The sequence below is a fragment of the Carassius carassius genome, chromosome 48 (genome assembly GCF_963082965.1).
Source record: "Carassius carassius chromosome 48, fCarCar2.1, whole genome shotgun sequence".
Classification (NCBI taxonomy): domain Eukaryota; kingdom Metazoa; phylum Chordata; class Actinopteri; order Cypriniformes; family Cyprinidae; genus Carassius; species Carassius carassius.
In genome coordinates this window covers 5,822,114-5,848,032 of record NC_081802.1, presented here as the reverse complement: position 1 = coordinate 5,848,032, position 25,919 = coordinate 5,822,114, and the positions used below count along the sequence as shown (strand labels likewise).

The 25,919-nt window shown below is 35.2% G+C and overlaps 2 protein-coding genes across 10 annotated transcripts in view; one reads left to right on the top strand and one right to left on the bottom strand.

Moving 5' to 3' along the window:
• LOC132131699 (R3H domain-containing protein 1-like) overlaps positions 1-8,801 on the bottom strand; it is a 37,667-nt gene extending 28,866 nt beyond the window's left edge. For 3 of the 9 annotated variants that reach the window (XM_059543766.1, XM_059543771.1, XM_059543773.1), the window contains exon 1: positions 1,423-1,587. The gene's annotated coding sequence lies outside the window, so the exon portion shown is untranslated. Of the gene's footprint in view, positions 1-653; positions 676-1,422; positions 1,588-8,665 lie in introns of those variants that run through there. The other 6 variants (XM_059543772.1, XM_059543774.1, XM_059543767.1 and 3 more) reach the window with 5 other exon arrangements.
• An 846-nt stretch (positions 8,802-9,647) lies between these two features.
• Positions 9,648-25,919, top strand: part of zranb3 (zinc finger, RAN-binding domain containing 3) — a 54,295-nt gene continuing 38,023 nt past the window's right edge. The window contains exons 1-4 of the mRNA XM_059543246.1: positions 9,648-9,800; positions 9,914-10,068; positions 23,640-23,658; positions 23,746-23,924. Of these exons, the coding sequence (XP_059399229.1) occupies positions 9,917-10,068; positions 23,640-23,658; positions 23,746-23,924 (350 nt within the window). The 5' untranslated portion in view covers positions 9,648-9,800; positions 9,914-9,916. The remainder of the gene's footprint in view (positions 9,801-9,913; positions 10,069-23,639; positions 23,659-23,745; positions 23,925-25,919) is intronic.

Genomic DNA, 25,919 nt, shown 5'->3' with positions numbered 1-25,919 from the left:
ATGCAGTCTAGGTAGCCGGCTCAATATGTATAATGCATCTGAGAAACCAGCTCACTAGATTTGATGGCCATGAATGCTGTCTCGGTGGGCGTATAACAAGCTTTTACATTTACATTTATGCATTAAGCAGACGAAAATGATGCCCAAAACTGCTACTTAGGCAGCACAAATTGTATAATGCCTAAAAATGCTGTCTAGGAAGGTAGCACACTAATTATGATGCACACAAAAGCTGTCTAGGCTAACAGTTAACATGCTTTTGATGCCCATAAATGCAGTCTATGTACACAGCTCACTAGGTGCAATGCCCAGAAATGCGTTCAAGGTAGTTTACCCGGTTTTAAGATCAAATTCTGGGACAGACACACAGACTTTGGGCAGAAATTTTTTTAAACCCCAGCCCACAAACAAATTCTGCTTTTGTTTTATTATATCTCAAATCATACCACAAAAAAAAAAAAGACAAAAACAGACAATACATGCAAAGTAAATGAAAAAAGATAAAGCGCAACAACTTTTTGACCTTTTCACAAGTATGTATGCAACATTCATTATCCTGCTCCAAAGCATGTTGTCTAAGACAATAAAGCCCATCCATAATTTCCCATTATCAATTATTAATCACCATATTTCAGGAAGCAACGAGCACTTACCCTCCTGATAAAAGAAGTGCATCACTGCGCCGGGCTCCAGGCTACACGTATTTTACTTCACCCCTGTTTTAGACTAATATGCAAATGGCCCATATTTCTGGATAAAAGCATCGCTAATGGTTTTCCCTCTTTTTCCCCCCTCCTGCCACAATCCGTGATCTCAGTGTGTGGCCGCTGTCACAGTCGACCTATTCTTCTCCTCTCCTCTCTTTATCAGTTCATTTACACGATTCGCCACATTAACGATATTAGCCAGGCTGCCTTTGGCTGCAATTTTCATCGACACAAACACCCAGCTTTCTGCTGATAGCAGCCTCAGGCTCTTTTTTAAATTATAAAATAGAGCAATTACGAGAATGTCATTACAAATGGCACACACACACACACACAAAGGCACGGAGTGTAATATGCTGACATGCAAATTTAGTCACAAGGAATTTAATATTAGCATGGAATAAGTTAAAATGAACAGTAAAATGAATTTAGATTATTTTATCATTTATGCTTTTGCATATAATTTCTGACTATATATTTAAAGAAAGCTCAATTGTTGGATTTTTTTTATTCTAAAGTGCCCTTGTTCATTGTAAAAAATAATAAGAATTAAAAAAAAAAACCTAAAGTGACTTTATTCATTGTAAAACTATTCAGTAAAAGTTGTTACTACTTTATAAATAAAAATTTTTACATATTCACCACAATTAAAACGAGCAAGCAAAAACATCAGCATAGAAATCAAAATGTCCAAGACACTCACACACACACACACCTGCCTGGCGTTCATGATCCGCTGCTCGGCTCACATCATTAGTTTCCATAGCAGCCCGAGTGCCATCAAACGGAGCGCGCTCAGTGCAGCTCTGCTCTCCTCCGTCTGAGCGCGGAGCATTCACGTACCTGCCCAAAGCCATCGCTGCCGCAATCCTTCCTGATTCTCCTCTCTCTCTCTCTCATGCACACACACTCTCCGCCAAATCAACAGCTGGCCTTTGTGATGTCATCCCTCCCCTGGCCAATCAGAGCGCCCTGAGGGCTGGGTGCAGTATGTCAGCGCTAAGCAGGACTCCACCCTTGAGAGCCAATCAGATGGCCCCTGTGGACCAGAGAGAGAGGCAGACGGCAAAGATACACACACACACACACACGACCAACTGTGGCGAAGTGCCACTGTGGAACAGTCTGTCAGGGTAGGAGCACGCCAACACTGCAAATCCACCTTATTCGGTTGCACATAAACCACCCGTCGAACCCAGTGCCGCAGTTGCACACACGCCCTGCTTAAAGTGAAGTCCCTTTGTGCCTCATGCTCTTAAAATAAAAATCTCTAGATTTCTACGAATGAAAAATACCTTAAGTTAATTGGAGGGAAGTTAGGTAGACGCCCAGGTTTAACGAGCGAGCGCCTTTGTCATTGCTGACTGACGCAGGCAGGTGAGGTCATTGGGAAAAGTGGGTCATGGAAAACGGTTTGCGCATTACTGACGAAATGTAGCCAAACACAAATGATAGCCAGAAAAAAAGGATTTGAATATGAATAAAACTATGGCAAACCAAAACGTGCTTTCAGACCAAATGATTTCCAGACAAAACTAACAAAATGCTGTCTGATGACCAAATTTACGTCTACATAGGCAACTCATTAGATAGGGAGCTCACAAAGTTAGATGCTCAAAAATGCTGTCTAGATAGGGAGCTTACTATATTTCATGCTCAAACATGGTCTTTAGATAGAAAGCTAGCCAGATAAAATGACCAGAGACACTGTCTAGGTAAGCAGCACACTAGGTTTGATGCTATCTAGATCACTTGTTTTGATGCCCAACAATGTGTTCTAGATAGTGAGCTAACTAGGTAAAATGGCCAGAAACACTGTCTAGATAAGTGGCTCATTAGGTTTGAGGACCCAAAATGCTGCCTAGATAGTGAGATAACTATCAAAGCTCAGCAACACTGTTTATGTAGGAAGCTCACTGGGTTTGATGCTCAAAAAAAGCTTCAAGATAAGGCGGTAAGTAGGTAAAAAACCCAAACATGCTGTTTTAAAAAGGAGTTAAGTAGGTAAAATGACTAATGAATCAAAAATGCTGTCCAGATAGGGAGCCAAGTAAATACAATGTCAAGAAACACTGTTTATTGTTTAATGTCCAAGTTTCGATGTACTTAAGCAGCTCACTGAGTATAACACCAAAAATGCTGTCTAGATAGAGAGATCAATAAATTTTATTCCCAAAAAATGCTGTCTAGATAAGGACCTTACTCATTTTGATCCCCAAAAATTCTGTCTAGAAAGGGAGCCAAGAAACACCATTTATGTAGGTGGCTCACTAGGTTCGAGGTCCAGAAATGCTGTCTAGATAGACAGCCTACAAAGTATGACAAAAAAAAAGTAGGTAGACAGGCAATTCACAATATTTGATTCTCAAAAACAGGTGTCTAAGTAGTCAGCTTTCCTGTGGGATGCTCTAAAATGCTGTGTAGGTAGGAAGCCCAATATGTTCGATTTCCGAAATGTCATCAAGGTAGGTAGGCACGATGCTCAAAACCGCAGTCTATGTTGGCAATTCAAAGCCAACATGCTTCCAGACTAAACAATATATCCAGACAAAACTACAAATTAACAAACAATCATCATCTTGACGTGATTGTGACTGACTGCACCGACAACTACTGCGGTTTTCGCTGTAAAGAAAAAAAGTCGACACTGACAGTTGCACAAAGCCAGTCAAGTTAAAGTAAAACTCCCCATTCACCGAGCGGCTCCTTTCAGTGAAAGAGAAAATCTGCAAAAATTCCAGCTAAACGGCGTATTACATGAGTCTCATTTGCATAACAAAAGACCAGAGGGGGGGAGGACTGGCACTGCTGGCTAATTGTAGCCCAAGATGCCGTTCGCCTGCGGAGGAAATGTGACAGCCACATTTATTCTGCTTTCCCCCGATGGTGTCCGCAAGCATGGTGGGAATAGCCTCGGGATAAGGGGCGAAATTTGCAGACGCCTTTTAATAAGCATGTTGGGGGGAGGGGGACAGTTAACGTTGTGCTTCAGGACTAGCTTGACCAAGAAACCTTATCCATGCAAAACAGCAAGAGCAAATGAAAAAAGCTATGGATTACTAAAGCAGCGGAGGCAGCAGGAGGTAGCACAGTAGTAATTTGTATCGGATATGATCTCATTAGGGAGAAACGTCCAGCTCCACGCTGATTACCGAAAGAGAGAACAGGTCAATAAACTCTGTAGCGCCCCAAAATACCACGGCGCTATAATTTACCACACCGGTCATTATTCTCGTTAATACATAGGGAAGAAAGAAGGTCTGCTGTCTGCCGGCTTTTCCAGCCATGTAAGAGCAGAATGAGAAAATGTGTTGACATTTAAAAGTGACCGGTCACAACGTTCATTTCTCTGATCCAGGTGACACCTCTGGGCAGCTCCGAGACCCGGACGCATGCAAGAAAAATGAGCCGATGAGGGTTTTGTAGAAATCTGGATGTGAGATGCTCTCAAGGCGATAACAAATCTTGCTGTAAAAACAGAGTGGTCCTGCTCTAGATTCTCAGTGTTTATTGGGTGATCAGGGAGCAGAGGGTGAACAGGTAACATTTAAGATGATGACAGATTTTTATCCAAAAGCATAACCAGACTTTGACCTCTTTTGGACATCAGTTAAATTGAATATTATTGCTCATTCCTTCACACAAATGTCTGGCTTTAGGATTCAATCTATTTTTTGGGTTGACAAGGTGCAATGGGGCAAACGGAAACAATTTTAGACGACACCATATATTTTGGCAAAATCATAAGGTGATCCTAACTGTACTGTATATCCCTGTACACTCCCTAACACAAACAGCTGTGAACGGGCACTTTTTGGGTGAACAGGGCACACAAGGTGAAAAGGTAACATTAAAAATTATTTGCCAAAAACTTACCAAAATGTCTATGACCTTTTTTCGATACCACTTAAACTTTATTTCACTATAACCTTAATTAAGTTGCTCTAATTTCACATTATGTTTTGGGTGAAAAAGGCGAAAAGGTAATATACAAGATGATAATTTCTGTTGCTAAAAACTGATCAAACTGCTTATTGGCTCTTTTGGACACCAATTCAACCACATATTACTGCACACTCCTTAACACAAATGGCCATTTCTAAACTTACAGAATTTTAATGGGTGAACAGGGCACACATGGTGTAAAGTTAAAATTCAATACGAGAAGCAAATATTTGCCATAAGCATCGCAAGATGATTTATGCCTCATTTCTTTTTTTTCATATTGACTGCTCAAGTACTGGACAGAAAAAAGTTCAAGCACCCGAGGTGGGTTATTTTTTATTTCCTGTCTATGTACGTATGCGTCAGATGGACATCTTTGGCCACTTCATTTTGTTTCATATTTTTTAGAGACACACTCCAAAGGTGTCATATTTTTAAAAAGGTGGAAAGTAAAAAATAAGCATAGCGACTCTCAAAACCCTGCATTCTGTTGGTTTTGGATGCACAATGACTAACTTAAAAACAAAAATGGTCCAGCGTAAATCCCCTTTCATCCTCTCCAAAAAGAAATTCTCCATATGAACACTTCCTGTCCAAACTCTTAGGATCTCTACATAAATGGTAATGTAACCAATCACAATGATAAACCAAACCGAAGATCCTGCTATACATTCATGGCACCTATTGGGGGAACAGGGCGCACAAGGTGAACAGGCAACAATTAAGACAATAACAAATATTTTGTCAAAAGCATAACCAGATGCCTTTGACCTAGTTTGGACACCAGTTCAGCTGCATATCACAGTACTAGTTCTACTTCTTAACCTAGAAGGTCATGTTCTAAAATTCACTGTGCATACTGGGTGAAAAGGGCACATATGGTGAAAAAGTAACATTCACAATGACATGGAAATTTTTTTTGATCTTCTTTGGACAGCATTTCAACTTCATTTCATAGCACTAGTTTAATTTTGTAAACGAAAATGGCAAATATTGGTTGAACAGAGAGCACAATCACCTACTAGGCAAGAAATCATTAAATAAGTCATTTCATCGTCTATAACGAATGCTGTGCTGCAGAATGAAGTGATGCTCAGGTGAAAGGGGGATGGGGGCACGCAGGTGAGAATCCTCCTGTGGTGATGCAGATGAGCTCGTACGAACAGAAGCTTGTGGATCATTCCTTACCGCAGCGCCTCTCGCGCACGAACATTAATATTCGGCATGACAGAAACAGGCCGGCGGCACAGGAAACCAGGACGCCTAACAATACACCGCATCAGTGTTTAAAAATACATATAAATAAAATAACAGCTGAACAATCGCAAGGTCAAAAAGAACCCTAGTACAAGACTATGCATCATGTCAGCGCTTGAAATGAAGTTCACGTACCAGAAACAGGTTATAATATATATATATATATATATATATATATATATATGAATTATTAAAGATATGAATTGCACATGTAAAATGTTGCAGATTACAATGTCTGTGATATCACTGATGTGACCTTGAGTTGGACACAAAGGGAACCAAATGTCACTGTAATTGATCTGAACCTGGAATGATTAAAAATCATCTGCTAACTAAACTTAATAATTTCATGCAAAGATATTAGATGTTATAAAAAAAAACAGAAAAAAAAAAAAACATTGCGAACATTTTCGTTAAAATATTAAGAACTATCCATGGAGCAAATGCTTAAGCGAATTGAAGTAAAAAACAAAACCAAAATAATAATAAAAATGATAAAAACAGCTCACTAGGTTTGATGTGCAAAAATGAAGTCCAAAATGCTCACCACGTATGATTCCAAGAAAATGCTGTCTAGATTCTCCAAGTACAGCACCAAAATATGCAATTTTGGAAATGTGGATGATCAAAAGCAGCCTAAAATCAGACACATTTTACTATAAAAATATTAACAATTATTCATTTAGTAATGTAGATAAAGAAAAAAGCCAATTTCCAGCCAATATGGATCATTTTACAAGTATATCTTTATTTTTTTTAATGCGTTAGTATTTTAAATCTATGGTGTTTAGTAGGGCTGCACGATGTGTCGTTTAAGCATCGATATCACGATGTACGAATCCACGATAGTCACATCGCAGGATGTGCGATGTAGGCTGTCGTAGTTGTTCCGTGAGAGAGAGAGAGCGTGAGAGAGAGCGCGAGAGAGAGACAGAGGGAGGGAGAGAGAGAGCGCGAGCGAGCCCCGGCCGCACGCTCACCGTCTTCAAACAACAGGAGCACTGTTTTGCTCTCTCTCCCTCGCGCATATTAATCAATTGACACGATGGTGTCGATGTTTAAATCATTTAAAATGAGAATGTAAGTGTGCTCACCCCATTTAAAAAAAAAAAAAATAGATTTCATTTCGCTATATATCGCAGAAAAATTAAATATCGCAATGTCATTATTTCCCAATATCGTGCAGCCCTAGTGTTTAGTTTACTTTTTTGAAAAACTGTAAAAAAAATTATGTACTGTATATTGTGCCTAGTATGCAAAATTTTCATATGATATACCTTATATACCTGGGTCATGTTAAATTTGCGCAAAAACATGAAAGTATACAACAAAACATACTGCATTTATAATGTATCCCACAATGCAATATGATTGACTTTGACAGCATGATGATCACACTACAAAAAAATATCCGTTTAAATAGTGTAGCATGATTACATAATGAGTGCAGTGTTTGCATAGAATATTCAAATGTAATAAAAAAAAAACTTAAATAAAACCGATTATTGGTGTTTTATAAAAAAAAAATACTATTTCAGTCTTTCGATTTCAAAATGTTAAGTTTAATTCAATGTTACATTATTTCTGAGTTAAATACAGTTTTATATATATATACTTTATATATACTGTGTAGTATGAAACACTGACCATTATAATGTAAAAACAAAAAAAAAAAGATTAATAATTGTTCATTTTGGAATCTGCCATTGAAAAAGTGTTTTACTAGCCATTTCTTTATAATTACTTGTGTAATATACTAGAAATTGTAAATTTTTCAGTCTATATACTGCGAAAGCAGAATGTAGCTATTATAATATGGAGCAAAAAGTATTAATAATCTCTTAGTTTGCAAAAAAAATTGTTTCTAATATTGGTTTTAAAAACTAAGATATGGTTACCGATATATTGCACATTCTCAAGCAAATCCTCAAAAAGGGTGTAAATAAACAAGTTTTGAACGTAAATGCAACATTAAACACCAAAAAGAATTATTTTTTTTAAAACAAAAACACATTTATTGTCTTCACACATCTCCTGGTGGTTTAATCACCTTAGTTTGAAATCTGCCATATAAGCTAAAAAAAATTGGTTTCTAATATCGGTTTTAAAAACTAAGATATGGTTACCGAATCCGATATATTGCACATTCTCAAGCAAATCTTCAAAAAGGGTGTAAATAAACAAGTTTCGAACGTAAAAACATTAAACACCAAAAATAGTTATTATTTTTTAAACAAAAACACATTTATTGTCTTCACACATCTCCTGGTGGTTTAATCGCCTGCACAGGCCCTTAAGAAAGAAACCTGGAGCTCTGTCAACCTCTGAAGATCAACCCTAAAGCTACATAAACACATCAGTACTGCAGCTAGATGAAGTCATAATAAATAAAACACATTAAAGCGTGAACATATCTGTGCTTTTATACACCTGCATGTTTATTTACTCTTCATGTGTCTGATCTCTCCTTGGCCCTGGTATGCAAGATCATAACACATTTACTTCAAATATATGAAAAGCAAAACACACAGACTGTTTATAAAACACTCTTTGAGACTAAAAAGACACACTGTCAGTCATCTGAGGCTGGTGTTTGGTTTAAAATCATTAAAAAAAGACCAAAACACTGTGGTGTGCTAACACACATGGTAAAGCTAAATGAGTTGAAACATATATAACGTTACAGCATTTCCAGATCACTCAAATTCACAAGAATAACACCAAAAATCGTGATATTGTGTAGACTGTAGGCTTACCTGTGGGAAAGATAGACGTCTACGTATTTGGAGGAATGTAGAGAAAAAATGAGTCTAATGGCTGCTAAAGGCTGAAGTCAAAGCTGTCGGTCTGTCAGCGGCATTGAAGACAAAATATTCAAACACCCGGTAGGGAAAATAAAAATGTATGCGGTGACGTAACAATATTATACCGACAGAGGGCGCAGCGTGGCTCAATCTGTCCCACAAATGATTAAAAACAATATATTTATAATAATTTTGAATGGATATGTTGTAAATTAGGAGGCAATAATTCAAAGAGCCTTAAAAATACTTTCTTATAATGACTATTATTTTTGTTATTACTATATAACACTCTTATGAAAATTATTTCATTAATACGTAAAATATTAAGCTTTAAAGCAACTTTAAAATAAAATGAGATTAACATTTTAGTGAACTTTACTCCTTTAAAACCTAATTGAATATAATATAATTATATTGAATATAATTCTATATTTTACATAGAAAATATGCAACTAATATATGTAAAATTAAAGAAAACGAACACAAATTTGTAACTAATTTGTATATAAAACATTAATAATAGTACTGTTTTGCTGCATTTATTTCAAGTATAAACATTTTTGTGGAAAAGATACGTTTTTTTATTGTCACTTGACACTATTGACCAATCGGTGGTCAGTTCTCTAGTACCGGAAGTAGAACTGATAACTCTCTTCTGCTCTAGGTTTTGTTTACATTTCTAAGATCCACACAAGGGTGAAAAGAACCCAGTAAGTGGCATTTACACTTACAACTTACTATATGTGATTAAAAATACACTTCTGCCAGTTTTATAACATGAGATATTCTGAGGCACCATAACTTTTAAAATAAACCTATCTGGACATGCCAAACACCCTTAAGGTTGTTAAGCGACTGTTTTAACCCACCGTTAGTACGCAGTTAAATGTATACGTCAATATATTGTCAATAACTTAAAACAAATCTAATATACATTATTTTACGACTACAGATACAAATTTTTATTTCTAACAAATAGCCACTCGTCGCACGGATATGACGTACGGTGGGTTTCATGACGCCACTTACTGTATTGCCGCGAAATGTCAAGTAAAGCTAGCAGGACTTCGGTAATGATCGTCTTTTGGTGAGTGTGAATGCAGTATAATAATATGATGCATGACTAGTTTTTTTTTAACTACAAATCAGAATGCATGTCATTTACTTCTGAATCTTATTGAATGTATTTCTAATATACAGAGTATGCAAACTATAAGAAGTCAAGTCAAATGTGGTCCGGATGGGGGTTCTCTCCATGGCAAGGATGCACTTCAACTCCTTCCACAGAAACTACGAGAAAGACTGATGCCCTTCCAGAGAGAAGGAATCATTTTTGCTCTATCAATGGATGGACGGTCAGTTTAATTGAAGTTTCTTTTGTTCTTTTCTTTCTTTCCCCCTCACAGTTTTCTGTTTCTATTTTATCCAAAATGTGTATAAAAAAAGAGACAAAACAAGACTAATAGAAACAGAAAACTTAGAGATTAGAGATGAGTATAGCTGCTATAACATGAAACTTGTTTTTGAATATTGTTTAAATATTTATTTTTTTCATTTGTAAGTTGCTTTGGATAAAAGCGTCTGCTAACTGACTAAATGTAAATGTCATTTTTATTTTTACTTGAAAACTTCAATACAAATAACATCAATGAAATATTAAGACTTATCAAAGGAATCTCAAATCTATTCTGTTTATTTTTATTCCAAATGGTATCAATATACATCAAATGAGGCAAAACAAGAAAGTTACACGTTAAAAATTAGTAGAACTTGGATAACATGAATTTTGTATTTATGTTATTTATTTTTGTTCTACATTTTAAACTTTCAATACAAACAAGACATAACTGAAATTCAAAGACTGATCAAATAAGCGAACTTGTTTTCAACCTTTTGTTTTAAAATGTATTTAAATTGTAATAAAAAAATGTTTGAATGTTAAACTGTTGCATATAACAAGTAGATGAAATGTTAAAGCTAATTAAATGAACAGAACAGAAATTTTGTTTTTAGCTTTTTAAAAATAAAAAATGTATTTAATCTTTTTTCTACATTTTTGATACAAATAACAAATGAACGACCTGTTAAGAGTGATCTCAAATGCACACATACAACATCCATTTTCCCATGCATCAAATAATTAAGAAATCTAAATAAATAAAAAATAGTAATAATAAAATAAACGTTCATAAATAGGTCATTCCAACAATTATCGATAATATGAGTTATTTAGCAGCATTCTTAAATATTTTTTTATATATAAATCTTAATAAAATTATATTTAAATGAAAATGATAAATGTTGTCTTGGCGACTAGCTGAAATAAAGTATTTTTATATACCTTTTCATTTAAAGTTTATTTTATTTCAAGTAAGAGAAAAACATACATTTTTTGAAAACCTGCAATATTCCTGGTTTCAATATTTAGGATTTTGTTTTCAACTTTAAGTTCAAAAATATCATTACATTTATGTATAAACCTTTTTGTATCACATGACATTTTCTTCTAAAGTTAGTGTGTTACTAATAAATGAGTTATTGAACCTTGTGTCTAGAAACTGAACACCATTCATGAGTGTGTATCTATCTTTCCATCTCTTAACCTGTGCCTGGTTTAAGCAGGTGAGAATCTAATTTACTGCAGTTCTGTCAGTCAATGTTCTGGGTCATACGGGTCAGTTCGTCGACGCTGCCGAGGGTCCTGGATCGATGGCAGGACACACACAGTTCTGTTTGGTGCAGACAGGGTCACCCACTTAATTAGGCAGACATTCAACAGGACGGATATTACAGAATCCCAAAGGAATCAAAGTGGATGATGGGATTGATGTAGCTAATTATTTAAGGGAGAGAACTAAAACATAGGCTATAACTGCCAGGGTTATTATAAATCATAAAAAAAAAATGCTGTTACTGTTTTACTTTTATATTTACAATTTATTTAAAAATATTTACAACCCGAATTCCGGAAAAGTTGGGACGTTTTTTAAATTTGAATAAAATGAAAACTAAAGGAATTTCAAATCACATGAGCCAATATTTTATTCACAATAGAACATAGATAACGTAGCAAATGTTTAAACTGAGAAATTTTACACTTTTATCCACTTAATTAGCTCATTTAAAATTTAATGCCTGCTACAGGTCTCAAAAAAGTTGGCACGGGGGCAACAAATGGCTAAAAAAGCAAGCAGTTTTGAAAAGATTCAGCTGGGAGAACATCTAGTGATTAATTAAGTTAATTGATATCAGGTCTGTAACATGATTAGCTATAAAAGCTTTGTCTTAGAGAAGCAGAGTCTCTCAGAAGTAAAGATGGGCAGAGGCTCTCCAATCTGTGAAAGACTGCGTAAAAAAATTGTGGAAAACTTTAAAAACAATGTTCCTCAATGTCAAATTGCAAAGGCTTTGCAAATCTCATCATCTACAGTGCATAACATCATCAAAAGATTCAGAGAAACTGGAGAAATCTCTGTGCGTAAGGGACAAGGCCGGAGACCTTTATTGGATGCCCGTGGTCTTCGGGCTCTCAGACGACACTGCATCACTCATCGGCATGATTGTGTCAATGACATTACTAAATGGGCCCAGGAATACTTTCAGAAACCACTGTCGGTAAACACAATCCGCCGTGCCATCAGCAGATGCCAACTAAAGCTCTATCATGCAAAAAGGAAGCCATATGTGAACATGGTCCAGAAGCGCCGTCGTGTCCTGTGGGCCAAGGCTCATTTAAAATGGACTATTTCAAAGTGGAATAGTGTTTTATGGTCAGACGAGTCCAAATTTGACATTCTTGTTGGAAATCACGGACGCCGTGTCCTCCGGGCTAAAGAGGAGGGAGACCTTCCAGCATGTTATCAGCGTTCAGTTCAAAAGCCAGCATCTCTGATGGTATGGGGGTGCATAAGTGCATACGGTATGGGCAGCTTGCATGTTTTGGAAGGCTCTGTGAATGCTGAAAGTTATATAAAGGTTTTAGAGCAACATATGCTTCCCTCCAAACAACGTCTATTTCAGGGAAGGCCTTGTTTATTTCAGCAGGACAATGCAAAACCACATACTGCAGCTATAACAACAGCATGGCTTCGTCGTAGAAGAGTCCGGGTGCTAACCTGGCCTGCCTGCAGTCCAGATCTTTCACCTATAGAGAACATTTGGCGCATCATTAAACGAAAAATACGTCAAAGACGACCACAAACTCTTCAGCAGCTGGAAATCTATATAAGGCAAGAATGGGACCAAATTCCAACAGCAAAACTCCAGCAACTCATAGCCTCAATGCCCAGACGTCTTCAAACTGTTTTGAAAAGAAAAGGAGATGCTACACCATGGTAAACATGCCCCGTCCCAACTATTTTGAGACCTGTAGCAGAAATCAAAATTGAAATGAGCTCATTTTGTGCATAAAATTGTAAACTTTCTCAGTTTAAACATTTGCTATGTTATCTATGTTCTATTGTGAATAAAATATTGGCTCATGTGATTTGAAAGTCTTTTAGTTTTCATTTTATTAAAATTTAAAAAACGTCCCAACTTTTCCGGAATTCGGGTTGTATTATCAAAAGTATGAATAATAGTAACATTTATAAATACTAGATACATTATAAATATTATTTTGGAATATAAATAAATATTTACTGATATATTCATTATAAATATAACTATAGTTAACAAGTTTTGTACTAAAATAAGTACTGAAAAAATACTATATAAAACTATAAAACAAAAATGTATACAAATGGCAAACAAAACACAACAAAATGACTAAAACTTACAATAAAATATAAAAAAAATAAAAACTAATTCATAATAACAATATCTCAGTTATACCAAAATAAAAATCGACACATCATAAATATGCTATAAATAATGCATTATTGAAATAACTGCTTTAGAAAACAACTGAACAAAATGTCATGCTTAAATTAAAAATATTTATTTACTATTTTTAAAATATACAAATATTTATTATATTTATGAGCAAAGCTGATAAGTATTATATTGTGGCATTTTATAATAAAACGTTTCTTTCTTGTTTATTTTATTTTAAAAATTGTGTATTTGCAGCCACAAATAGGCAGCTGTTTTGTTTTCTTTATGCTGCCATAAATAATGTGCCCTTTATCGAACAATATTGATCAAACAGCTCTAGAAAACACTTTCACATTTTCAACACTGATGGATTTGGTGTAATGTGTTTGCTGCTGATCTCTTGACATGGATGCCAAGAGTCAGTGTTTGGTTTGAGCAGCCTCAAGTTAAGCAAACCCTAATAATTGTAAGGGTATTAGTACTAAGGGTTTTCTTCCTTTAAGTGGTCTGGTGCATCTGGCCACAGAATAAACCAGCTTTTATTGACTGTAATCAAGTCTGACTGTATTCAGTGAGCCAACACTAATGTCCTCTTTAACTATACAGGTAGTGTTTCGCACAGTGCCAGCTGCTGTTAGAAAACTCTCTTCAATTAATGCATATTGTCGTCTTCACTTTCACTCTCTTCATCTGATATTAAGATTGTTTGATGACCTGAAAACATCTAAATGAGTGCCGTATCCCATGATGCAACATGCTCAACTTGGCCTTCCGTTTGCAGTGAGACGTTTTAACACAAAATTGAGGAAATTCATTTTTTTTAAACATTCAGGAGATATGTGACAACAATGTAGCATGCTATACTTTTTACTTTTTTATTTTCATGCAACAGTACAGTTTCACATATTGTTTTCAGGTTTGAACAAAATAAAAGATTGATGGTTTGAATTTGAAAGATTGATAGGTGTGATCTATTTACTTTGTTTAAGCATTATGCATAACCAGTTTATTATTCTTTTGTGCATTTTGAAAAAATGATTATTATAAAATAATGGTAGATATCACATGATTTTGACTGATTGTATTGCATGTTTATTATCTGCTAAATTTATTTTTCAGTTTTATTTCTTAATTATCTAATTATTTTTAATGCAGTTTTGTATAAAAATGTTAAAGAGGAGATAAATTGCTGATATTGCTTCTTGAAATCAATGGATGATTACATTTAGTGCATTGCATTGTGGGATACAGTATTCTAAGCATTGCAGTACACACTGCATAACTATTTTATCTAAATAAAATCACAAATAAATAAATATTAATAATAGTAATACTGTGAAATATTTTTCCAATTTAAACTGTTTTCCATTTTCATATATTTAACATGCAATTTATTTCTGTGATGCAAAGCTGAATTTTCAGCATCATTCTTCAGTATCACATGACCCTTCAGAAATCAATATAATATGCTCAAGACACATTTATTATTACAAATTAATATTTTGGGAAATCCGTGATACTTTTGAACTTTCGTTAAAAAAAATCAAACACTACAGTATACCGATCTAAATTTCACTTTCCACACAGATTAATTTGAATGCTAGGGCTCTGTTCAGTGTCAAGGGTTCTCTGATGGATCTAGATACTCTTGATAACAAAAGCATCTTAGAAGTTACTTCATCAAGCCGTCATGCATCAGTCACCTCTATGAAGCTATCACTTTTATTCGAATTGGCACGTGGTTCGTCCTTTGTTTTTTGTTCTTGAATCAAATTTAGCGATTAATTTCCCCTTGTGTAGCGCTTTGATCCCGCTAATCAGTTAGTATGCGGATTATGGCCCCAGATAATTGCTCTCTAATTAAATATGTAATCTCCACTCCAGCCAATAACCCGAGTAATCCTCTACTGTAATTACTTTAGCCGTACAGAGACTCTCCGCCTACCGTCTAATGAACCGGGACAGGTGTCCACAAGGCTCTGCATCATCTCCAATGACTAGCCACGTTTCATTTAATGTTTTTTGCCGTGGGAAATGAAGGTGGTTAGTTACTGTTTACTTTTCATATTAGGCTTGACAGACTTAAGAGAAAATCTCATTAACGTGAACGATTTTAGATCGCCGTAGATTTTCAGTCAATTAACCAGCGGAAATTTGTTAGGATTTATTTAACATTGAATTACTGTTGACATTCTTTTTGAGCATTTATTTATTAGTTTTTCACTAATTTCAAAATTGGATGTCATACATCGTCATCTTCCTCCATAATAAATATTAAAATATACTTGTTTCATTTAGAAATAGAAGTGGTTGCAAGTAGAGCTGTAATCGGGCCTTAAAAGCTAGGCCCGACAGGACCCGAGCCCGACAGGTTTCGGCCCGAACCCGACAAGTACATTTTGATTGACAGCTTTTTAAAAACCCAAACCCGTTTACAGCCCGACATTATTCAAAAGTGCGCACGCACACAGCTCTTTTGCCTTTTGTCAAGAATCAGATGAGTCATTTATACATGTTTTAACATAATTTATTTATAACTAACATAGACTAGACCACTTGGAAGTTAGAAATAAAGAAATAAAATAAGTCCTCTTTGACATCGTAACATCTCAGCATTCCAGACATAGGCTCATTTAGCCTATAAATAGACGCAAAACGAAATTAAGATAAAGGCTCCGCTGGATTTGCTTCGCACTAGTAGCTGACATTTAATAAAAGAATAATGCCAATAAATACTCTGTCCACATTATGCATTTAAGACTCAATGAATATTTAGTTATCATTTGAAAAACCTTTACTCACAGAGATTAGGCTAGGTAGGTCTACATGTTTTTGTGGAGGAAAATGAATGAATCCACTGTAGATGGTTTCAGCGTGTTCCTGCGCTCACTGATGGTGCGTCATTATTCACTCATTATTCTCATTATAAACACGGTCAAAACCTCTCCACACCTCAGACTTTGCTTTAGTTTCTGGTGCAACCAAAACGTAATCACCAGAGGCAAGCCTCCGTTACACCTACTCAGCATTCATTTTCACATCTTTCTCGCGCTAATCGAAACACATCACATGACCGCTCGTTTACCTCGCAAACCGGAACGCAAGCCCGAGCCCGCGAAAGATGATATAAATTAAGCCCGAACCCGACCGAACCCGTCGGGTCCCATCGGGTCCCGTCGGGTTCGGGCAAAGATCTTCTGCTCTAGTTGCAAGTCTTCATGCAAACTGTGTATAAGCCATAGACTGTATAAACGGACGTAGTGTCCGTGACATCACCCATAGGTTTCCGAAGAGTGTTTTTGAAGCCAAAAGTAGGCGGAGCCGGCTGTCGCCATCTTGGCAGCACGTCACCGCGCGTCACTCCCGGATAATTGAAAATGGGCTAAAAGGCGGGAACTGGTTGCTGAAGCCACGCCCACCTATCCCGATGGTGGTGACAGCAGCGGCAATCCACCTGTCACTCAAGTGGTCGAAGCCCTAATTATGCAGAACTTTAAGGCTTAATATAATTTAAATGGATGAGTTATTAAAAAAATGCACTCTCCTCACAGTTGTCAATAGACCAAAAAAAATTTTTGAACCAGGCTGTAAAAATGTATTTATTTTTCTGCTGTAAAGTTAGGCATTTTAACATGGGGAGTCTATGTGATTGACTCCCTTTTGCAACCAACCTCAAGCGGCCAGTTGACAAATTACAGTTTAAGTCACTTCCGTATGGGCTTCACGAGAGAGAGCGAGAGGTTGCTGCTTGGAATAAACAAGTTTGTGTAGTGTTCCTTTACAAAATGACATTGCCACCTACTGGCCTGGCATGCATAATACAGCATTTTTTGTCATCTTCATGGAACTAGTGAATGGGGATCATTTTAATGTTTCTGTCTTTTCAAAAAACTTCTCAAAAACAAAGTCTAGAATACCTTTGACTTAACTGGCTTAGACTTAACAGTTAAAATCACAGACTGTTTTAAAGCAGTGTAAATGCTAAATCAGTGAATTGACAAGTGGAAATTTGCTAGAGTTCATTTAACGTTGTCTAAATTTTGCCACATTCTTTTTGAGCATTTTATTCGTTTGTTTTTCACTAATTGCAAAGTTTAATGTCAGATCATAACTTGTTATCTTCCTCCACACCAATTATCAGAACATATTGTGTCTTTCCTAAATTCAGAAATTAAATTAGTTGCAATTAGGTTTGCATGCAAATTGTGATCGAAACCATTTTTCCATGTTGTTTTTACTGTCAGGTCGTTAATCTGAAAGAGATCTGTTACTATTCATAAGCAAAGTATTCTAAATGCCTTGTCGTCGCAGTGGTAAGCACGAGTGCTCTTGACTCATTGAGCTATGGCGGTCAAATGATTGTTGACGTAATTGTCACAGTCTTTTTTTACATTTTATTTAGTGATTCTCCACTAATGTCGATGTTTAATGTCAGATCATACCTGGTTACCTTCCTCCAAACCAATTATTGGAATCCTTGCTTAATTCAGAAACATACAAGAAAATTGATTTGTTTTCAGTCGCAGGTTGTCTCCATCTTTGATGTCGCAACACTACAGATTTGTCGTACACAGTGGAGTACAGTTACAGCCACATGAAAAACCTCAGCAAACCAAGGCAGGAAGTATTTAGTGGTGTTTGCATTTGTTTACGTGTTTGGAGAGTCGGTTTTGTTTAATCGTGTGAATCTTTACCTTGTGGTTGGAGTAGATCTGCCTCTCAGGTAATAGAATACAACCACTCTAAACCATATGTTTTCTAAACCATCGATTTCCATTTTTTTTTCTGTCTTTATCTCCCACTTCTCTCTCTCTGCAATTCAATAATCCCCCTGAAGCAGAATTGCTTTTTTTTTTTACAGCACAGCCAAACCACACACTGAGACACAATACTTGCTCAGATGATGCAGTGTTTTAAGCTGCACTGTGCTACTTATAGCGTGATTTCATCAGCGGCTTGTTACCAGTCAAGAAGATAGATATCCACAGTTGCTTTCATATCTTGAAAGCACAAAAGGTGAACAGCAGCCATTTCTTGATAAAACCTTACTTGCGAGTTGAAATATTAGATCTAAGGCTATAGATTACAAAAAATGCCTGTGTAAACCACAATTTCCTAAAATAGTCGGTTATTGTTACTACTGTAAAATCACAGTAAATTAATTTGGGCTCTCATTCAAACTGTTTTTTTTTTTCTCTTCATTTGTCATTGGCTTTCTAAGCAATTATACATTTATCTTTTTATTTCATTTTAACAGCCAAAAATCTAAACATTATAAAAAAAATTGGGGTAGTCTCTTTTGATTACAAGCAGCACATCGTGCGCAACCATTTTAGGACTAACTTTTTCTTCAGAAATTCAAAAACAAGTTTACAGTGGTGGCTAATGCTGAGTTTTACCACAGTTTTACTGCAGTAACATTAAGGTATTCATAAAGTACAAAAAGCATTGCTGCAGTTTAAAGACATTGAGACTATCTAAACTGCTACATTACATATTATTGTTTGTCACTTTAAGATTTTTGTTTCCACAGAACAGTTAGCCACAAGAGGAAACCCATGTTTATCAATGCCACACTAACACGCAACACCCTCACGCCACATTAAAGATGCTAATAAAGCCATAATGCACCAGCGTATGGACTATAACTAAATGCTAATTCATCATATCGCATGATGAAATGCTACGTGAGGGTGGATTAGCATACGCCTTGCTGACACAATTACTACAGTGTAATGAGCCCTGAACTCTAACCCACCAATCAAACGGCTACACCGCGAGCCACTATGTGACACACAGGAGCTAAACTATATCTGTCTCTGTATGGAGCGCTGTGGCTGAGACGATCGATAGCTATTGATCTGAGATAGAAGGCTGGGAAGAAGGGATACTGTACAGCCGCTCATAATTGCATCAGAGGTGCAAATAAAGGCATGGGGGAGGATTGAGAGATTATTCAATATTTTGTTTGTAACGAAAGTGAAATAAAGCAAATTAGTGCGAATTAAGTCGTCTTCGCTGCTATCAGGGGCAATGACTCAAAGGGCAGAAAAAAACGACATGCTTGTATGAAATATAGTTAAATATAATATATAATTAGGGATGTGCATAATTATATATATATTAATGTTTGACTTGGGTTTGTTGCTTTTAGTTATTGTTTGTTATAGAGCTGATGTAATCTATATGCTAGTTTATTACAAAATGTTGACAAAATGTAATTTTACTAAATAAATGTACTGTTTTTCCTCTTAAGAAAACAAACTTAATATAAAGATATCTTATCAGGGACGTATCCAAATTTGAAGGATTTAGTATTTTATATAAATATTGTGTTTATTTTTTATTTTGATATTGATAATTTTGATATTCCCCAACACAACTTCCTTGCTTTTTAATTAGTATTTATATATTTTATAGTGTTTTATTTATTTATATATTTTCACAATTGTGGTTTGGTAACTTAAGATAATTTAGAGATGATGTAACTCAACTCAAAGTAACTGCTTGTCAAGCCCTTTCATGGGGCTTTTTATATAATTTACATAATGTTTATATATTTAATATAACTTTATCTACGTTTCCTATATACATTTTTATTTGATATTTTATTTATTTATTATTTACTATTGTGAATTAGGAAACTTGTACTAGAATTAAGTTGATGGTGTTGTTGACAGACAAATCAGACGGAGCCTCCTTCAGGACACAGCGGTGTGTCGGTTGCAAGCAGCTTTATTTAAAGAACAGTGATTAATGTGTGGAGAAACAGCACACACGCCTGAGAGGCACTTGAGGTGTGTGAGAGCACATTACAAAGCGCTAGCAAGTGCTCCAACAATCTGAAGGCGAAAAAAGCCAGTGGCAGGACAGAGGCTGTTAATCATTCTTTCACAGTGAGGGAGGAGAACACAAGATGAAGAGGGCATCATAGCTGTGTCTCTCTCTTTCCATCTGTCTCTCACCTCTTTTTCTTTATTTGTGCCTCTGTCGCTCCTAGACATTCTAAGAGGTCATTTTGTTCTTTTATTGATACTGATAAAAATATAATATAGCTATATTAGTTTATGCCTTATTACCTTGATAAAAAAAGTATTTGGGCCATTTCTCGGTACAGTGAGGTTAATTCCGTGGTACTTTGACATATAGTGGCTTTTTAGTGGGGTGTAAACCTGGAAATAAACTGATGGTTGACCACTGTGCCAACACCCCCCCCCCCCCACTCTTTTTTATGCATTCTGTATACATTACATAAACATTTTGAAATGATATTATAAAAAAACAAAAAAGTAATAGGCCAATTTGATTTTCATGCAAATAGTTTCTGAAGATTTTTTCATAAATAGTTTTTTCAATGGTTTCTTGAATAACAGGTATGCTGTACAGTGTGAGCATACTGAACACCACTGTACGTGTAACAAGGCCAGTGCATTAAAACATTCAGTTTAATCATTGTTCTGTATTAATGGGCTGCTTTAATTGATGCGTGTGCACACACACACACAGATCTCGCTGTGCAAAAAGTAACATCTAGAAGCTCATAAACTGAGTTAGGGAGGGGTAAAATCAATGTTTGCAAGTAGTTTGCATAACCGGATATAACTGTCGGTCATTTAACATTTCTATCTTAAAAAAAGTATTGTTAAATATAAATAAATTGTATTTAGTTATAAGAATGTAACAATACACCCAAGTCATGATTCGATTTGATTCACGATTTTTTTTAACAAAATGAGATTTAAGACAAATTATAGATTAAATGTGTCCTTTTATTGTTGCTTGGACAAAATGCTGCACATTTTCTTTGTAAAATTTAAATATAATTATAATATACTAATACTTAATTTATTGTTTTTATTTTTTAGCATTATTTTTTACCAAAATATTAATTTTAATATTCATAAACAGTCTATTATTTTAACATTAATTATTATTATTATTATTAATAATAATAAATAAATACTATAACTATAATATTTATTATATTTATGTATTAAAATGTAAATGCTAATATATGTATTTGATTTTAGATTTGTTATATGTAAATATTCATGTTTATATATATATATATATATATATATATATATATATATATATTTATATATACATATATATACGGAACAAAATTATAAAGGCAACACTTTTGTTTTTGCCCCCATTTTTCAAGAGCTGAACTGAGCTCAAGGATCTAAAACTTTTTCTATGTACACAAAAGGCCTATATCTCTCAAGTATTGTTCACAAATCCGTCTAAATCTGTGTTTGTAAGCAAACAAAAGTGTTGCATTTATCATTTTGTTTAGAGTGTATTCAGTGTGTATATATATTTTTTGTTCTTCTAAAGAAAGATGGGTTTGTTTTTTGCACAATAGTTACAATACAATACTGTATTTGTACACCGTATGCAAAATATTGCATCATCAATAGCTAAATGGGTGACTTTCAAGGGAGTGTGTTTATAACGGCCGTCCCGTACGTCGTTGCTGGATTCCAGATTAATAATAAACCGAAAAGAAAACAAATAAGATGTAAAGCTCTTTCATTTTGTGGTCCTGCATGTATCAGCTTCATTTGTTTCCAGTAAATCCTTGAACATCGTCCGACACATGAGCAATTAATTTTTTCCCCCTGAAAGAATCCGCAGAAGATCAGTGTCTCTCGGCATTACTTAAAAGAAAAAAAATCAAGATGAAAAAGAGGAAGCATCTCCCATCTAATGAGTAGATCCAGTGTTTGAACAATGGATGCGGGCGGCTCGGGGAGCAGGGTGACATTTCACTAACCAAAATGAGGAACGTCATCACCAGGATATAAACAAATGTTGTAGGCTGTTCTGCTATTTGTTTGCATCTGTCTTCAGGAGGTATTGGAAGAAACTTGAGATCTTGGTGGATTTGTCATACTGTAAACGTTAGGAATAAGAGGAAAAGTGTATACAAGATGGTCATAAAACACTTTTTTATGTGTTCTTTTCTTTTGAAGTTGTTTGATGTAGTATATGTAATACTGTACTGTACAGTAATGATCACAATCCAAAACTGCCTCCACAGTCTACTCAGATCATTCATCAAAAATAAACATGACAAAAAAAATCGTTCAGAAATGTCAACAATAGAACTTTAAAATTATATATATATATATATATATATATTAAACATTTAAAAATGAAAAATACAAAAAAGAAATTATTTTAATTTTAGTTTTTTTATTTGTATATTGTTTTCCTATTTTTCCTTAAACTTTTAAAATATTTAAAATTTAAATAAAATAATATATATATATATATTTTTTATTTATTTATTTATTTATTTATTTATTTATTCTATTTTTAACATGAACTAATGTTCCATATTTTTAAATGTTAGTGTGATATTTTTATATTTAATTGAATAATTTAAGGAATATATTGACTGTATTAAATAGTTTCCAAATTCTTAAATTCACTCAAAACATTTGAAAATGCCTTGTGAAGTACAGTAACGAAAACAGCTTGTTTAATTCAGAGGATTATAAAATGGTAATTTTTTTGGTTGACTGTTATTCTAAGTGGATGTCTGGAGGGAGCGAGGAATTTAAAATTAAAAACTGCAAAATTGTACAATATGGATGTTTGTAATGTCTTGTTGCTGCATTGATTAGGACTCAATAGGCCCATATCTTCAACGACAACATGCTGAGGTCAGGATGCTGGGTAAACTTAATTTAGAGGAGCAGCTTGATGGATTCACAACCTATATTAGTTGGTTATTGGGGTCTTAAATGAATGGGCATTTTAAATAAACCCCTGTACGCCGCAGCAGGGCTCCACACGCTTCTGCTTCGGGATTGAGTTTTTCCATGCCATCGGCTTCCAGTGCGAAATTGGCCATTGAGTTCAGGTGTGCGGGAAATTATATTGAGCAATGTGCACTGGCTAGGAAGCCCAGCTTTCACAATATTGCATGGATCAATACGTGCCTCTCTTGACACTGGTTTAGGGAAGAAATTAAAAACATGATGCAGAAGGTAATTATTTAGAGACAACTGATTTTGGTGTTTGGGTGGGTCATCGTCATTGAACTATGAAACTGTAAGTGCGATGTGCTTCATTAGTTTTCATTTCTGTTTTGCAGGTGCATGATTGCAGATGAGGTAAGAACCTTTTTGATTTTCTTGATTCTAATTCAGTTCGGTTTTTTAGAGAGCCCTAAAACCACTATCCGCCATCTTCTCCATCAGATGGGTTTGGGAAAGACGATCCAGGCTATTTCGGTGGCGTATATCTTCAAACAGGAATGGCCTCTGCTGATTGTGGTGCCTTCATCTCTGAAATACCCTTGGATTGAAGAGCTGGAGAAGTGGATTCCCGAACTCGACCCCAGAGACATCAACTTGGTGGAAAGCAAGGCCGATACAATGTACGACAAATTTAAGTTCAATAGAGCACATCACTTGGGTTCAGGAAGTGAACAAGTGAAAAATTGCATTGATTTTCTCCATAGTGAAATAGATTCTTAGAGTAAACATCGTAAGTAATCATATTTACACCTATTATATATATATATATATATATATATATATATATATTAGGGGTGTAACGGTACGCAAAAATCACGGTTCGGTACGTACCTCGGTTTTAAAGTCAAGGTTCGGTTCATTTTCGGTACAGTAAGGGAAAGAAATGCAAACATTAAGCTGCAGGTTGTTTATTACTATACACTTTTTTTTTTAAATACTTTTTAATACAATATATATAAAATAAAAAAAGAATAAGAAATAAAATACTGCTGCAAAGTTCTCCACTAAATAAAATACTCTCAGTCTCAAACCAATATCATATAATAAAATATAATGAAAAATATAAATAAATAACTATGATTACAGTGCAGCATTACAAATCCCAGCTTGTAGGCCTGCTTCACCAGAACCGTGCCGTGCCTGCTGCTGTAGGTGACAGGGAGAGATGCGCGTCTCACGCAGGCAGTCTGCAAGCTCTAACCTGTTAACATGGGAGCCGAATTAAAAATGGACATGCCACGCAGCTGAGATGCTTGCGCCACGCATCCAGTGTGTCGCCGGCCTTAGAATCAGCTGCAGGGCGGGATTTGCGCTGAACGCGGAGACTTCCGCCACTTAATATGTTCGTTTGGAAACACGAAAATGTACATATTTTCCGCGCACAAAATATTGCATTCCGTCATTCGGTACACACGTGCACCGTACCGAAAGCCCTGTACTGAAACGGTCCGGTACGAATACACGTACCGTTACACACCTAGTATATATATATAATTTTAAAAAATCAAAAGTAAATGTCATTATATTTGTGTGTTGCTTCCATAAAAAAAAAAAAGGAAAGAAAAATCATAATCCTTAAACACACCTGTTTCAGAGAAATTTTTAAAAGAACACGCCATCTTTAAAACATTACATAATATTTGCAGAATATTTTTATTTTGTTTTATTGGAGGGGGGATTGCATGTAAAATATTAATATTATTTTCATATACATTTATATAGTTTAAGCTTTAAACATATAGTATTTTTTTATATATATATATTACTGTTTTATTTATATTTAGATAAATTAGTATATGTATTCAATCTGTAATTATCACAGTATTTGCATACTGCTTTTCCAGTACACACATGCATGTCAAAGACATTTTTGAGAGAGCGCACCATCTGAAAAACATTGCATGCTATTTCAAGTGTCATATTTATATCCCAACAACCACTAGATGTCTTAAAAATGACCATGTAATCTGAATATTAAAGATCATATAAACATCTGAATGTTGTTCAAGCGGAGGACATTTAATGACGTGTAAATTGTAGCTACATTTTGACACACCAAATGGGCATCTTAGTAATCGATCGTTTAAGATTGTTTTGCAGTCCATGAAAAAAAAGGGGGACATCGGTTAGTTGGGATCCAGTGGACCGTATTAGAGGACGTCTGCTCTGGTGGCCGAGAGATTTTTTTGCTCGAAATGAAAGATTGATTCTTGCAGACTGGGTGTGAGTTTAATCATAGTGGCAAAATTGATTCATGAAATTTATGACTGAGTAAGACTTTGCAGAAGCCTCTGGAAAAGTTAGGAAAAAATCTCTTGATTAAGTTTTTTTCCCCCCGTGTGTCACACTTTTATGAGTAGCTTTAGAATGTTATGAAATCTATTCTTGCAGATTTTCAGCCTGTAGAAATACAAAACGGCAGTAAAATCTCCTGTTCAGTGACTACAAAATCATACCACAATACAAATTACACAGCAGACGAATGAAATCAAATCACCTCCCAGGAGAGATATTAAACAAATCCTAAATTAGCTCACCTTTTACGACTACGAATCTGGCACAAAGAATACTTTAGCTCTATCTTAGTACTGGGAGAAAGCTTGCCCTTCCACAGA